Source organism: Myiozetetes cayanensis, unplaced genomic scaffold (genome assembly GCF_022539395.1).
Source record: "Myiozetetes cayanensis isolate MyiCay16 unplaced genomic scaffold, myiCay2020 scf1, whole genome shotgun sequence".
In the NCBI taxonomy this organism is placed as follows: domain Eukaryota; kingdom Metazoa; phylum Chordata; class Aves; order Passeriformes; family Tyrannidae; genus Myiozetetes; species Myiozetetes cayanensis.
Window position 1 is genome coordinate 7,876,442 of NW_026086604.1, and position 13,810 is coordinate 7,890,251.

Below are 13,810 nucleotides of genomic sequence, written 5' to 3' on the forward strand. Positions count from 1 at the left end.
GACAAAGATACTCTGTCAGATACATTCCACCTTTTACAGACTAGAAGTTGAGTGAGAGCTTACTAAAATAGAGGTAAAGAATCTCATTTACATGGACTGAGTTTGGATCAAGTTGTTAAAGCTCTGTTCTGTCACTTACTTTTGAGTTAATCTCATTTTTTATGTAGATAGAAATCACAGAATCACAGAGTAACCTGTGCTGGAAGGGACACACGAGGATCATTGAGTCCAAATTTTAGCCCTTCCTGGGGCAATCCCAAGAGTCACACCATGTGCCTGAGAGTATCATTCAAACACTTATTGAACTCTGTCAGGCTTGGTGCTGTGACCACTGCCCTGGGAGCCTGTTCCAGTGCCCAACCACCCTCTGGGAGAAGCAGCTTTTTCTAACATACAACCTAGCCCACCCCTTACACAACTTTAGGCCATTGATTTCAAAGAGAAAATGATCTATGCTCATGGATCTGTGCATGACTCACTATATGGGTAGATAAAGACATAAAGAACAAGAGAATACTCAAGAACATATTTCTACACCTGTATTGAGGTTCCTATGTGCCTTGTATTTGGGGAAATTCTGTACAGATGCTTTGATAGTTCTGCACTCAGCTGAAGGACAGGCTGGTTGGAAGTGTTACTGAGCCAAAATAAATGACATTTTCATAGGGCTGCTGCCAGTAGAAGATTGGTTCTGCTTGGCAGAAGGAGAAGGCAAGAAAAACACAATACTTTGAAGGGCAGAGCAGTACCAAGACGAGAGGGGTTGGCAGAAGGCACCGTGAAACCATCCTTGTGATCAAAGGCTGGCTCTCTTCTTGAGACACTAGACTGGACACAAGCATAAGTCCCAAATTGGAGCTTGACAGGCTTGTCTTCAGTCTGATGTCACCATCCTACAAATATATATGAAGTATATTAACTTCTGTGAGGTGTTCAGACGTAAGGACAATGCATGACCTCATTAGTGCCTGACTAATCAATGAAGGCTGGAAGCAGGAGGTGTGCTGCTTGCTTTGCTTGGGAGCTGCTGACACAGCAGGAAGGAAGCACATGGAAAATTCAGATGCATCTGACAAGCTGATCTTCAGTATGTCTATACCAGATTTAGTTCCTAATTTTAATAATGACTCTTTCCTAAAATCACAGCCAGCAAATGGCAGATCTTGAATTCAGCCCAAAATCAGTGGCTATTGAGAAGGAGTGGGGGCAGTGACAAGAGGGTTTGATGTTGCATTCAGATTATATTGTTAATCTGTAATCTATATACCATGCACAGGGTAGTCTGCTATAGACTATTTACTGAGTAAATAATTACACAGCGACTAACTGTACAGAGAAGGTGGGAAGTGCTCTTTTGTGTTATTAGCCCCTCACAGTCTTCAGAAGTGGATTATAATCTCAGAATCTTGGGCTACAGATGGTAACCTTGTCATCAAATATAAAAAAATACCCTTGATGAGATCAGTGAAAGCTCTCCAGAGGTCTGAAGCTGGGCAGCAGACACTCTGATTAGCTGCGGCCTCCACAACATAAAAATTCTTCCCTGAGCCCAAGAAACAGCTGATGGATACAGTTGGAAGTGATAAAAAGGTCACTCTTAAGTGGATACAAGGAGATTTAACTCACAACACCATCGTCCTGAAGCCCTTACACAAATAACAAAAGACAGCCTTCAAAAACTAGAGAATCCTTCAGTCTAAATACTTACACAAATCTTTGTCATACATCTGAGTCTTAAAGAAAATTCACCTCTGAATGAGACTGCAGAAATCTATCAAAAAGTATCCTTAGGCCCTCTGGCCCTCTATAGAAACGTGCTGTACGATTGTGATATAGTATAAAACTGTGGAATTATTTCTGAATTATCATGTTTTGCAGCATGAATTCCTAAACCACACTGTCCAGTGCAACTATTCTGTAGCTCTTGCACAGCTCATCCATGATTATTTCATAATCATATGACAATCATATCAGATAAGGGCGGAGAAGTAATTTCCATTCTAACAGTCATACCATCTCCCAAAACTGGGTTCTTTTCTAATCAGTTGCTATTTCTAAAAGCGCCATCCAAGAAAAGTTCTGAATTTTTCAGTTGATTTTCCATACATATTCTAACATGTGGGTATTTCAAGATGAATAGAAGAAATCTCATACTTTGCCAATATATTGAAAAGTTCAGTGGAATGACCTGAGGATTAATAACCTGTCATCAATCCAGTGTAAAACACTGGACTGGCTAATTCCAGGCACTATTTATAAAGAATCAGAGAAACATAATGCAATTCATGCCAATCAGGATGGAATTAAGGAAAATATATTTTATTTCAAGAAAGCTATCTTGATATTTTTTTAGGTTTTAAATTTTCCAGGGAAAAAAAATCTATACTACTGATGTAATACTTATAAACTTTGGTAGCACTTTTGGCACTAAACACAATTTTGATTAAGAAACTAGAATTATCTAAAATCATCAATGTAATGATTGAATAGATTAAAACCTGAGCAATTTACATTCTTAAAAACCCTTATAAATAGGGACTTCTCATCAAGAGGATGTCAGTCAGCTCTTCAGGGTCAGTTCTTGGCTCTATTGGGTTAGTACAAGTCAGTAATAAGTTTTCCATTATTCTTCTCTTTCAGGATTTAGTCCATGTTTATAAGCACCATAATATTTTGATAGTGTATTTTTATGGAATCACTGAAAACCCACACGGCTAATGTATGAGGTCAGGACAGAGCTTCTATTGCTTAGGACATACTAAAACCAAGTCCACAGACAAATATCCTCAGATTTGCTTCACTGAAGTTTGTTAGACCACACTGTAATAGTGTTATCCAAATCATGGATTAGGACAAAGCCAAAGAACATATGTTTGTCACATCCTGTTTGGATGATACCAGCATAGACACAAACAGAACAAGCAGATTCTGGCACAAAATCAAAGACATTTTCGTTAAACTCGCAGTTGTTAAAGAACATGTCAATTATCACATGGACTGAGTAATTAAATTCTATATTTTGCCCATGAAAATATCTTTAATAGCCTTTGCAAAATGTAATTTTTGAAGACAATCTTTAAATTTGTAAGATCTGCTTTTCAGCAGAACACAGATAGAGCAAAGATTTGATTCAAAGCAGTTCAAATAACAGCTTATTTTTTTCATTTGCAGGAAATAAGATTTTTCTACCTGCTTTATTTTAAAGCTTCTTGGGATATAAAAGCTTTCTGCTCAGTCATTAGCTGCAAATTGCAGAATGAAGCAGTGCCCTACAGCATTTCCAGATGAAGTAGTCTGTTTATACAGAAAGCACAAGAGCTATAATTACTACATGATCACATTTGTATATCAAGGTCAGATTTATGTGATTCACACTATTGTTTGGACATAAAGGGAGTTGATTTTCAGCATGGTGGTGCACAACTACTATTATTGTTATATCACTGACTGTAGAAACAATATTAACTTTTGCTTGTTTGAGTTTTTCTAGTTAGGTTAACTACAGTTCAGGCATGTGAGAAAAATTGGCTGGTTAGTATTTGCCCTAAAGTATTCATTATATATGCAAAATATGTATTTATATTATTGCTGTCCAGGTTGCATATTCTATTATGAAAGAAAAAAACAAACAAACAAAACTCCAAAATAAAAAAACAAAGTAAGTCATTAAATTATTTATGCATGAAATCATACAGACTTTAAGCAATATCTAATGCAGGTAATTAAATAGTGTACAAAATATTTTATGTTATTTCCTTCTCCTCTGCAAAATCCCTGCATAAGATTCTCTTCTTGACTATTACCAAATATATTGGCAAATTTTATATTCTGCTACTGAGAATCCATTGGCTTTCCACACTATTTAACCAGTTTTAAAAGCTTAAAAATATAGGGATTCAAGTCATTATACTTATTAGTTAAGCATTAGAATTAGTCAAGCACTTAAATTGTAGCAATTAATACAATATAATTGTATGTATTTATAATCAGGCACAAGAAAAAATGCTTTCCTTATGGAATCAGCTACTTCATTATTGTATTGAATTTAATTGCCACCCAGCTGCCATTAATGTCAACCTGTTCTTAGTTAGACCCTCTTCTTACTTAAGCCACAACTAGTCTTTCTCTTTTGAGGTGTAGGTGTCCCTGGGTAAAAGGCAATCATAATTCCCTGGTTTTCATTGTTCTCTATCTGTTCTGGGCTTTTACATTTCATATTCACTCCCTGCTCCCACTCATATTCTGTCACATGTAAGGATTTTACATAAACCTGATAGTTTTATCTTCACGCTGCCAAGTACAGTTGGGAAGCACTGTTTTTCTTTCCTTGGGGGATGAGAGAGAGAGTCAAAATGCCGTCTTGACACAGCCAAATTCTACTACTATCTTTGGGTCAAGAGTTTCATAAAATCTGTATTTAGCCTCAAAGGACTCTTTACCCAGACAAATCACTTCCATGGGCATGAGGTTTGAGGAATTTGCCATTTGAATGGTGCCCTAATAAATTGTCCAAAAGTCACAGATTCAGTGTTGAACCCACGTGAGCAAATTCACCACCTTTCCTCTCTCTAGGAGAGCTGCATGTTTCCTTCTCATTGTTGTTTCTCACTAATCAATGATGATAAATTCCACCAACTTGATTTCTTTATGAATATTTTTCTAGATTTCTTTGATATTTCATTTATTTGCTGGTTACTGTTGTACCAAAAACCAGCAGAAGACGTAGAAAGGGAATACAATCATCCTGAACCACTGAGATCTAGCCAAAAATGCTGATAACTCTGCTTATAGCAAATGAGTAATTAAATAATATTCAGTAGCTTATCATAGCAGATGTAAAGAGATTCTGTGACTTTTTAGATTTATGAAAATTAAATTGCCATCAATTCAAAACATAATCCAATGTAAATCATAGTTACTTGTGAACTTAGGTCAGCATCCAATTTAGAAAGCAATGAGCCATTATATATATTTTATTCCTTGCTTTGATTTGAATAGTATAAACCCATGATGATGAAGGTGACTTTTTTGCCTAAGGAGATGGATAATACAATTAAAAGAAAGAGGTGTGCTGTAAAATTAAACAATTTTAAGCAGACATGTCATCATGGGTTGAATCAGATCCAGGGTTGCCGGTGGCTATGTGTTTGCTATAAGTTGGTGGTACTCAGTTGTCTGCCAGGGGAGACCTTTCCCAGCCCACAAAAAAACAGTGCAGTGCGCAGGCCTTCTTCTAATAACTTTTTCCTGCATGTAACACAACATTCAGGCATAATGTTCTTGGTTTAAGGTAGATACTTCTCCTCTTGCATATTTGACTTCAAATTAAAGGACTCACCTCTTCCTTACTAGCAGAGCCCATAACCATTTTCTCTCCTGTGCTGCCAAGCTGGTGGCATACCTGGTAGAATCTCAGATCCTTTCCAGGCAGTATGTAAAAATCTGAAATCTGCTGGTTAAAGAGCTGTCTAGCCCTTCTAATAACAAAAAAGCTCTTGACAACATCACTTGAAAGTACCCTAAAGGCTCAGAAACAGAAGGGAAAAATGAGATAGTAACATCCCATCCGAAAATTCTTATGTTGCAATTTTTAATTGAATCTCATGTGTCTTGGAGACAGGGATTATTCTATGTTATTTTTAATGTTAAGGGTTGGCAAACCTCCAGACCCACATGACATATCTGGAAACACAAAACAAACAGGACAAAACCCATAAACAAACTACAGCAGTCTCTGGGGAAATAGGTCAACAGGCCTAACCAGACTTCTCTTAGACAGAAGGTTAAAAAGAAAAAAGACTTATAGAGGAAGAGATGTGCTTTTCCTTGTGGAATCAAGGAATCAAGTAATATGCTCAAATGAAAATGGGCAGACTGGTCAAGCAAAGGGTGTGATCTGGGGACAGCCTCCCACTCCCGTGCTGCCTTAGCTCCTCTGTTTGATCCCATCTCATCCTTAGGGGTCCTTGTCAATCTCTCATTCTGCCAGCTTACCCAGTCCACATCTCTCTGTCTCATGTGGTTTGTCCCAAACTCCTGGCTTTATCATCTCATGGCAATCAATCTCCTCTGTGTAGCATTCTCCTTCCCAGCACAAATACCTGGCCCCAGTACCCTGTCAGTCTTTTTCTGCCTTGTCCCTTTGGACCAAACATGGAGGTTGGCCCAGAAGGGCTCAAAGTGAAAGGTATGTGCCAGTCCTGCCTACCTGTCTGAGGCTCTGCAGCATCTCTAACACCTTCCCTCCCCTAGAGCAACACAATACTTAAACTGGAAAGAGCACACAATATAATGGCAGAGAAGTCTGACGAAAAACTGCAAAACCACTTTTCCATGGCTTGCTGTGACTGTCCCCCCACACCCTCCTTCCCTCTCTTACATGCAGGATTGCTCCCTGTCAGAACACTTCTTGCTCCCAGTCTCTTTATCCTTCAAGTCTTATCTCCATCTCCCAAAAAAGATCAGTCTGGTGCATACACCTGACATGGAAATTTTAAGCCTGAATGGTTAGACTGAAGTTATATCAGAAAACAGGGTCTTCTGAAGTGTCAGACAACTTGGACAGATGATGTTACCAGCGCTGCACTCAGTGCAGCTGAGTGAGTAGTTGCCACACTGAGTTAGACAGAGTCTTCCCAGCTAGCCAAATGAAGCTCTCCTGTGGCAATTTTTAACAAAGTGTTATTTTTGGGGGATTTCTAATGGATCTCTTTACCACAATGAAATTCAAAATATCCAATTCAGTGATCAAATAATGTACAATAAATTGCCATAACTGAAGGATTAAAAGACGTTTCATACTGACTGTTTGCATAAGTGACCTTGTCAGTCCCATAGTTTGGTCAGTTTTACTTCCTTGATCTTTTCTCCTCATCTAGGTAGGTTTCTGGTCGTGACAGATGAGACATGAGATCTTCAGCATCCAGGCTTTCAAGCTTTTCTTCAAGAGATTCACTATGGAATCGGTAAGAAAGACAAAAGACATAAATATAAATAATCAGGTTAAAGAGAATCTATGAAAAATAAACCCAAAAGACATTGGTTTTATCAATTTTAATACCTGCAAGTGGGTTTTTTTCTCTGTTTAATGCCACTTTGGACATTACTACAGTAGGTGCTTCTCAGAAAAAGTCTAAACTATTGATCCTTCCAAGGATCAAAAATTCCAATAAATCAGTAAATCCTTACAAAACATTGATCACCTGAGCACATACTGAAACAAACACATTTATTACATATTTTGCTTTTCTGTAATAGATTTCAAAGCTGGATAAGGGGCACAGGGAATAAAAAGGACCCTCCTTTCAACTCATCTTGATCTGGTAACTGATGTTGTTTTAACTTTGAAAACAACAAATCTCTGAGATCAGCCTGAAAAATCTATGGCAAGATCTGTGCGGGGGCTTGAAAAGAGAAGGGACTCTCTTTGCGTGATGTAAAGTGCTGAACAGCACACAGTTGTCTAAATATGCTTTTGTTTATTCAGTCTCTGGATGGTGAGTGCTCTTGTTTTAAAGTTTTCACTGTGTTTCACTGAACCACTAAAAGTTACATTTGGATTGCCTGACTTGAACCACAGCACTGATGGTTAAGGCTGCAGTGTTCTTTGTACCTGGAGCAGTGGCTGGAGCTGCCCTGGCACAGGTCACTGCTCCCTGTGACCATCGCAATGCTGTGGGACTTTCATCTTTTCTTCCTCCCTGGAGGAATTAGTTGACCATATTGCACTCCAGACCAGCCAAGAGGGTGAATCACTGCTGCTGATCTTCTGAAAACTGAATAAATCCTCCTTTGGTGCATTTGCTTTGTCACATGGCTACACATATTTTTCCTTTTTAAGTCCATGATGTCTTAAATAAGCAAGAGTTCAGAAGTCAAACAATCATCTTTGAAAAAGTATGAAGCTCTTAAGCTGGACATTCTTATTTGATTTTGAAACAGTACTTACATTTTTATGTCCTACTGCTCCTAGATTTTCTTGGAGAAATAAAACACAACCACCAACAAGAAAATAAGTAGTGCTAAGTTCTCTGAAATTAATTAAACCCAGTTTCATATTTTTGTCGTGACTGCAGTTCCTGAGGAGGTTTAAAACATCACTGAAACTTTTCCCATTACTGGGACACTTCAAGGATCTTTCTCCCACACTGATCATCTTGATAAAGACCAAGGTGATGGTGAGCCTTTCCTATCCATGGAGGCATAAAACATTTTTTTCCTCTGCTCATCTCTATTTTCCCACAACACTTTTAAGAACTGAAGGATTATGACATTTTTTCTGCCCCCCTTTCAAATCTTCTGGGATGAGCATTGATTTTAAAAAATCCTTTAGAGGCAGGACAGATGAGTAGATGGTCACTCTCGACAAGAGAGCCAGTTAACACAGGAAGACGCAAGCTCACACTCAGTGGTTAAAAGTAGAAGCAAATGAGTAATCAGAGAAAGGGGCTGCTGTGGTGAACTTCTAGACTGAAATTCTGTACTTCTTTATTTCATTTAGCACCACATGAACATTGACCCAACAGAGATTTGGTTCACACAGTAAGACTAGTTTCCAAAAGCTTCCATATGGTTATCTGCCATCCTGAGTTTTAACAGAACCCCACAACTTCAACATTCAAATATCTACATTAAAAAAACATGCAGACCATAATTTTAAATATAAGTAATTTTTGCTTGAGCATTAAAGCAGATATGCCTCAAATTATTTCAGGTCTTATGTACTGTTAAACATATTGATCCATCTAATAAAGCAAACAAATAGACAAAAAACCCGAAACAAAATAAAAACCCACCAAAAACCAACGGGCATTGAAAACTTGAACTATGCTACGTTCAAGTCCAGACCATGGCCAAGTGATGCATCTTTGAAAATAGTAGCTTATATGAAGGAAATGCAGATGGACCAGTAAGTTCAGGGTTTGCAAGGACCTTTTTTATAACATCCAACATCTGCAGATTTATTTCCAGCATTTCTCTAACAAGATGCTATTTAGGAAATTAAGAAATGAAGTATGCTCAGTCAACACTATAAGCCAGCATTTGAACTTCAACTCAGTAGGTTCATACACATTCATGTCTGCAAACCGCGTCTTAGCAAAGCTTGTGTAAAGGCACAAAAGAGTTCTGTGCCTCTGTTTAGGGTCTTAGTCCCTCTTCTTCCCCAAAGTACTGATTTTATGCTAATAAAATCATAATACAGAGGGGGAAATCCATCACAAAACCAGATCTTTCTGCTTTATATTCTCACATCATGACCACCTAGCAGAAAGAAACTCTTTAATTTACCGGCCAAACCTTTTTGTCTATCCAATAAAATGCTGAAAAAATTGTTTGGTCTGGGAACCCATCTAATCTTTCAGCTAGTTTTTTAAACTCTTACAATATAATGTATAGTAAAAATACTTAGTTCTGATATAGCAGTACTTGTCGTAAAAGCCCAGTGTGCTTTCACCTAGAAAAATAAATGTGATTGTCTGCATTCCACAGATAGAGAAACGATGCACACAGAGATCAAATGCCATGTTGGAGCCATGAGTGGCACCCCAAGGACATGACCCCAGGTGTACAGAACCTTCATTTCATTTTCAAACTACTTCCCAGGTTCCTTTGGGTCTGAACCTCCATTTTCACTGCAGGCAAAACGCAAGCCGCCATCAGCATACATTTAGCTGCTTAGGTAGAACCAGAGATGTGCCTGGTAATGACACAGCCACATCGCTTCCAGAGGGAAAGAGAAAATATTGAAATGTTTGCAATGTGGGTTGAGTCTTTATTTCATTCCCTTTTTATTTTGGAGAGCCTGCTATGCCAGCTGCCCTGCAACATGTTCATTTCTGCAGTATCACTCTCCGATTTTAGTCATTGGTATTTCTCATATTAAAAAAAAAAAAAAAAAAAAAAAAAAAAAAAAAAAGGAAAAAAAAAGCATTCAGCTACTATGATTCCTGCTTTGGAAGGACTCTTATTTTTCTTGTTTCAGTCAGAGTACCCTTTCATAATATATTGGCTTCATCTTGTCCTTTGCAATCCCACTGACCTGGCCTGCTCTCATGCCAATGTGCCTGCAGTGCCCTTCCAACAATCCTCCAAGGATTCCTCAGGGTCAGGAATGCAAGGATAACCACTGACAGGTTTCCCTGTGCTGGTCCTCAGCCTCACCAAAGCAGTAATGGTGGGAACTGCTGGGAGAGCAGCTCCCAGGGGTAAGCAGTTCTTAAATGACCATCTCTGTGAGCAAAGAGCAGGCTCTCATTCACACCATGGGAAAGGGTTAAACTTTCCAGTGGTTCCACTGACAATTTTCTTATCCATCAGCATTCATAAGAGTTTGATATCTTTGGGCTGTCCAATCTACAGTCCTTATAGAGGAGTATGCTGCTGCTGCTGCTTTTATATTCTGAAGATGTTGTAAGGGTTGTATTTTGAATCTTTTCTCTCCTGACACACAGAATCATAGAATATCCTGAGGTGGAAGAGATCCACAAGGATTATCCAAGTTCAACTTCTGGCCCTGCATAGGACAGTCCAAAGAATCACCCCACATGCCTAAGAACATTGTCCAAATGCCTCTTGAACTCTGGCAGGCTTGGTGCTGTGACCACTGCCCTGGGGAGCCTGTTCCAGTGTCCAGCCACCCTCTGGGGAAGAACCTTTTCCTATTATCTAGCCTAATACTCTGCTGACACAGCTTCATACCAATCCCTAGGGTCCTGTCACGGGTCACCAAAGAGAAAAGATCACTGTCAGCCCCCCCTCTTCCCCTCATGAGGGTGTTGAAGACCACAATGAGGTCTCCCCTCAAGTCTCCTGTTCTCCAGGCTGAACAAACCAAGCGACCTCAGCCACTCCTGGTACGGCTTCCCTCCTAGGGCCCTCATATGCAGTATTACACTTCCTATGAACTGACGTAAGGTTTCCTAAATGAGGTTCTTAAACTCTAACAAAAAACTTCTGTGAAATAGAAATACCAAATTCAGTACACCTGTAACAAGCAAAAGAACACTCCTTCCCTGTCCTGAGCCTGCTGCTCTTGCCACAGGTGAGCATTTTCCTGTTTCCTCTCTGGAGGATGCAGAGGTTGCAGGGGAAAAGCCCATTGCTTGTTGATGGTATTGTCATTGTTAGCCTGGAATGCCATTACCCGTTTCTCTGCATGACTCTTGATCTTGCATGACAAAACCAAAAAACAAAGGCAAAACTGAATCAGCAGATTAGTCAGCTTAATCTTGTGTAACTCAACGCTGCACTCCATTTTCAGTGCTGTTATTTTCAGCTGCCCTTTGAGATCACTCTTTGAGCTTACTTATCATTCAGCCAAGCTGCTCACCCAGGACATTGAAGTAAATAAGATGGAAAACATATCACTCAGCAGAATATTTCTGATGTTGTGATTTAATCTTTTTCATTTGGTACACATAGTGTTAAAACTGCAAGATCTTAATGTTACCAAAATGTCATTTATAATGAGAACACAATGAGTTCTCTTTTTGCTATCATATTAATATTGAAAGAATGCAAAAAGAACCTTCTGTTTAGGCCACTATTGTTAGTGCTAAAAGGCTTTTAAACTAATACTGTAGTTTCTGAGACAGTTGCTTATGTTTTCGTATCTCATTTTAAATACCAAATGAAGACAACTGCTCAGAGATGCCATATTAAAACTGAAATCAGCTGATCCTTGTATTGAAAACAGTCACAGCAGCAACACAAATTGTTGGTGCAGCTCATGTAGTAGATACTGTCACCTAAACCCACAGAATTGCAATCAGCATGTTTCCTGAGCCTGGATTTTGGTTTTCCGCATATACAGCAATATGATATAGACGAGAACAGTTTCCTTTGACTGGAAAATTACCTGACTGTTCTGTCCCAGCAACACAATCATTTCAAGGATTTGTTTGCAAATGTCAAAGCCAACAGCCTTCTTTCTTAATCAGAAACACTCTGCAGTTTACCATATAAGTTTCCTTCAAGCAAATTAGCACCCATCACAATGTGTGATGTAGGCTTCAATGTTTAAAATAGGTTTTGCCTTTTCCTGTGAGTACATCGTGCACTTATGTGATATTAAATGTGTAAACATGCTGCAGGTTAAAATATGTAGTTGTTACATTTTCTACAAGGCTCACTCAGCTGTTGGGGCCTTCCTCTGAGAGGACACAGCTCCTGGAGGTGAAGTGCCTCCTGACTAAACATTTCCCACTGAAGTACAAAGTGATGATGCTGCATGTCCTTACATAAATGGGGTGGTTTTGTTTTTCAAAACAAAACTATGGGAGTTCCATTAACAAAAAAAAGTTTACTGAGTTTTAGCACATGAGATACTCCAAAACCAAAAGCAAAACTCAGCCTGCTGAGATTCTTGTTGATTTGAAGCTTCTTTTATCCTCTAAGCCCAACATTCAACTCAAACTGCTGATGTTCAGAAATATTTGTGGATATTCTTGTACTTATGGCCATAAACTCATATAAGCCTTTCCCACTAATTTTGTCAGAAGTTATCTGAAAATAATATTACAAAAATACAGCAACAGCAATTTACCATATAGACATTTTCTTGGGGAATCTCAAACCAGTTTTATTGGGTATCAAACGCCATAGCTGTCTTATGTCATACAGGAATCTCATACAGTGAGTTAGGATCAGGAGGAGGATGGGAAGTAATGCTGACTGCTGTGTTTAGCTGAAATGGATAAATCTAACACCAAACCACAAATGTATTCAGGATAGAGTATAGTAGAGAAACATAGCCTAAGGATATTTTCCTGATGATTTTTGACACACCACTAGTTCTGTTGCTATTTGCTGCTGAGCTGGTGACACTCTCCATGTTGGTGAAGACGTTAAAGAGCATAAAAAGAACAACTATGTCGTTTACTAACAAAAGCATGTGAATTTCAATGATTTGATGTTTTAACTAAACACTAATGTCTAATCTACATCATTTTTATCAGCAGTAACAGTCAAGATGGGAACCTTGCAAGCAAAGAAATGAGTGTAGATGTAAACCCATATTTGCAAAGTGGAATTATCTTGTTCATACTTGACAATCATAAAACCCCAAATTTGACACGTGAGATCCTGGCATGACTATGCCTGTACTAAGCAAAAGGAGTCATCTGCACAGTAGCGCTGTGCATAGTGATTTCCTTCTCCAGCTAACAACTCCCTCCAGCACCGCGCTGACAGGCTGCAAATGGCCCTGGAGGCAGCTTGTCTGAGCATGCTTGATGGCAGGGTTTGGTGCATAGCCAGGAACTTGGGTCAAGCTTGTTTACAAAAGCCAAGCAGCAGCCACACCTTTGTGGTTTGTATCTGTGAGCCTGCTTCCTATGCAGCAGGGAAATGTGACCTCAGGGTGGTCCTGAGGCTGCTCTCTGCGGGCAGCATAAGCATATCCCACAGGAGATCCGCCACCAGCTTCTGCCCAGATGAGGTGTTGATACCCTGAAGAGCTGACTTTGCATGATTAAAGCTTGACAGCCACAAACACAGAAGGGCCACAGGCTCCTCTATCTGGCTCCTTATCTACAGTGGAAAGATAATCTTGTTCTCTACCTTACCACTGTGTGGTTTCAACAGTTAATTGCACTGATGATGTGAAGAACTGTGCAAGTGCCATGTAGCTCTTCACCTCCAGCACATATTGGTCATGCTGCAAAGTTTGCAATGATGACAACAGTCATCATCACCTGATGACTCCTGCTCAGTGCTTGTGAATGAACTGATGATCTCAATCTAAATATAAGCTGTCTAGAGGTCTATAAAATGAAATATACTACCGTTGCTATTCCGTTTATTGCACAAC

General features: G+C 39.1%; 1 protein-coding gene and 1 long non-coding RNA gene across 6 annotated transcripts in view; one reads left to right on the forward strand and one right to left on the reverse strand.

Annotated features, from left to right (window-relative positions):
* LOC126639536 (uncharacterized) overlaps positions 1 to 13,810 on the reverse strand; it is a 105,496-nt gene that overhangs the window by 88,410 nt on the left and 3,276 nt on the right. For all 5 annotated transcript variants that reach the window (XR_007628832.1, XR_007628834.1, XR_007628830.1 and 2 more), the window contains exon 4: positions 6,806 to 6,954. This is a non-coding gene — a long non-coding RNA (uncharacterized LOC126639536). The remainder of the gene's footprint in view (positions 1 to 6,805; positions 6,955 to 13,810) is intronic.
* The window catches only part of ASAP1 (ArfGAP with SH3 domain, ankyrin repeat and PH domain 1), a 147,942-nt gene that overhangs the window by 11,788 nt on the left and 122,344 nt on the right, over positions 1 to 13,810 (forward strand). The window contains 1 exon segment of the mRNA XM_050313880.1: positions 6,879 to 6,965. Coding sequence (XP_050169837.1) covers positions 6,907 to 6,965 — 59 coding nt within the window. The 5' untranslated portion in view covers positions 6,879 to 6,906.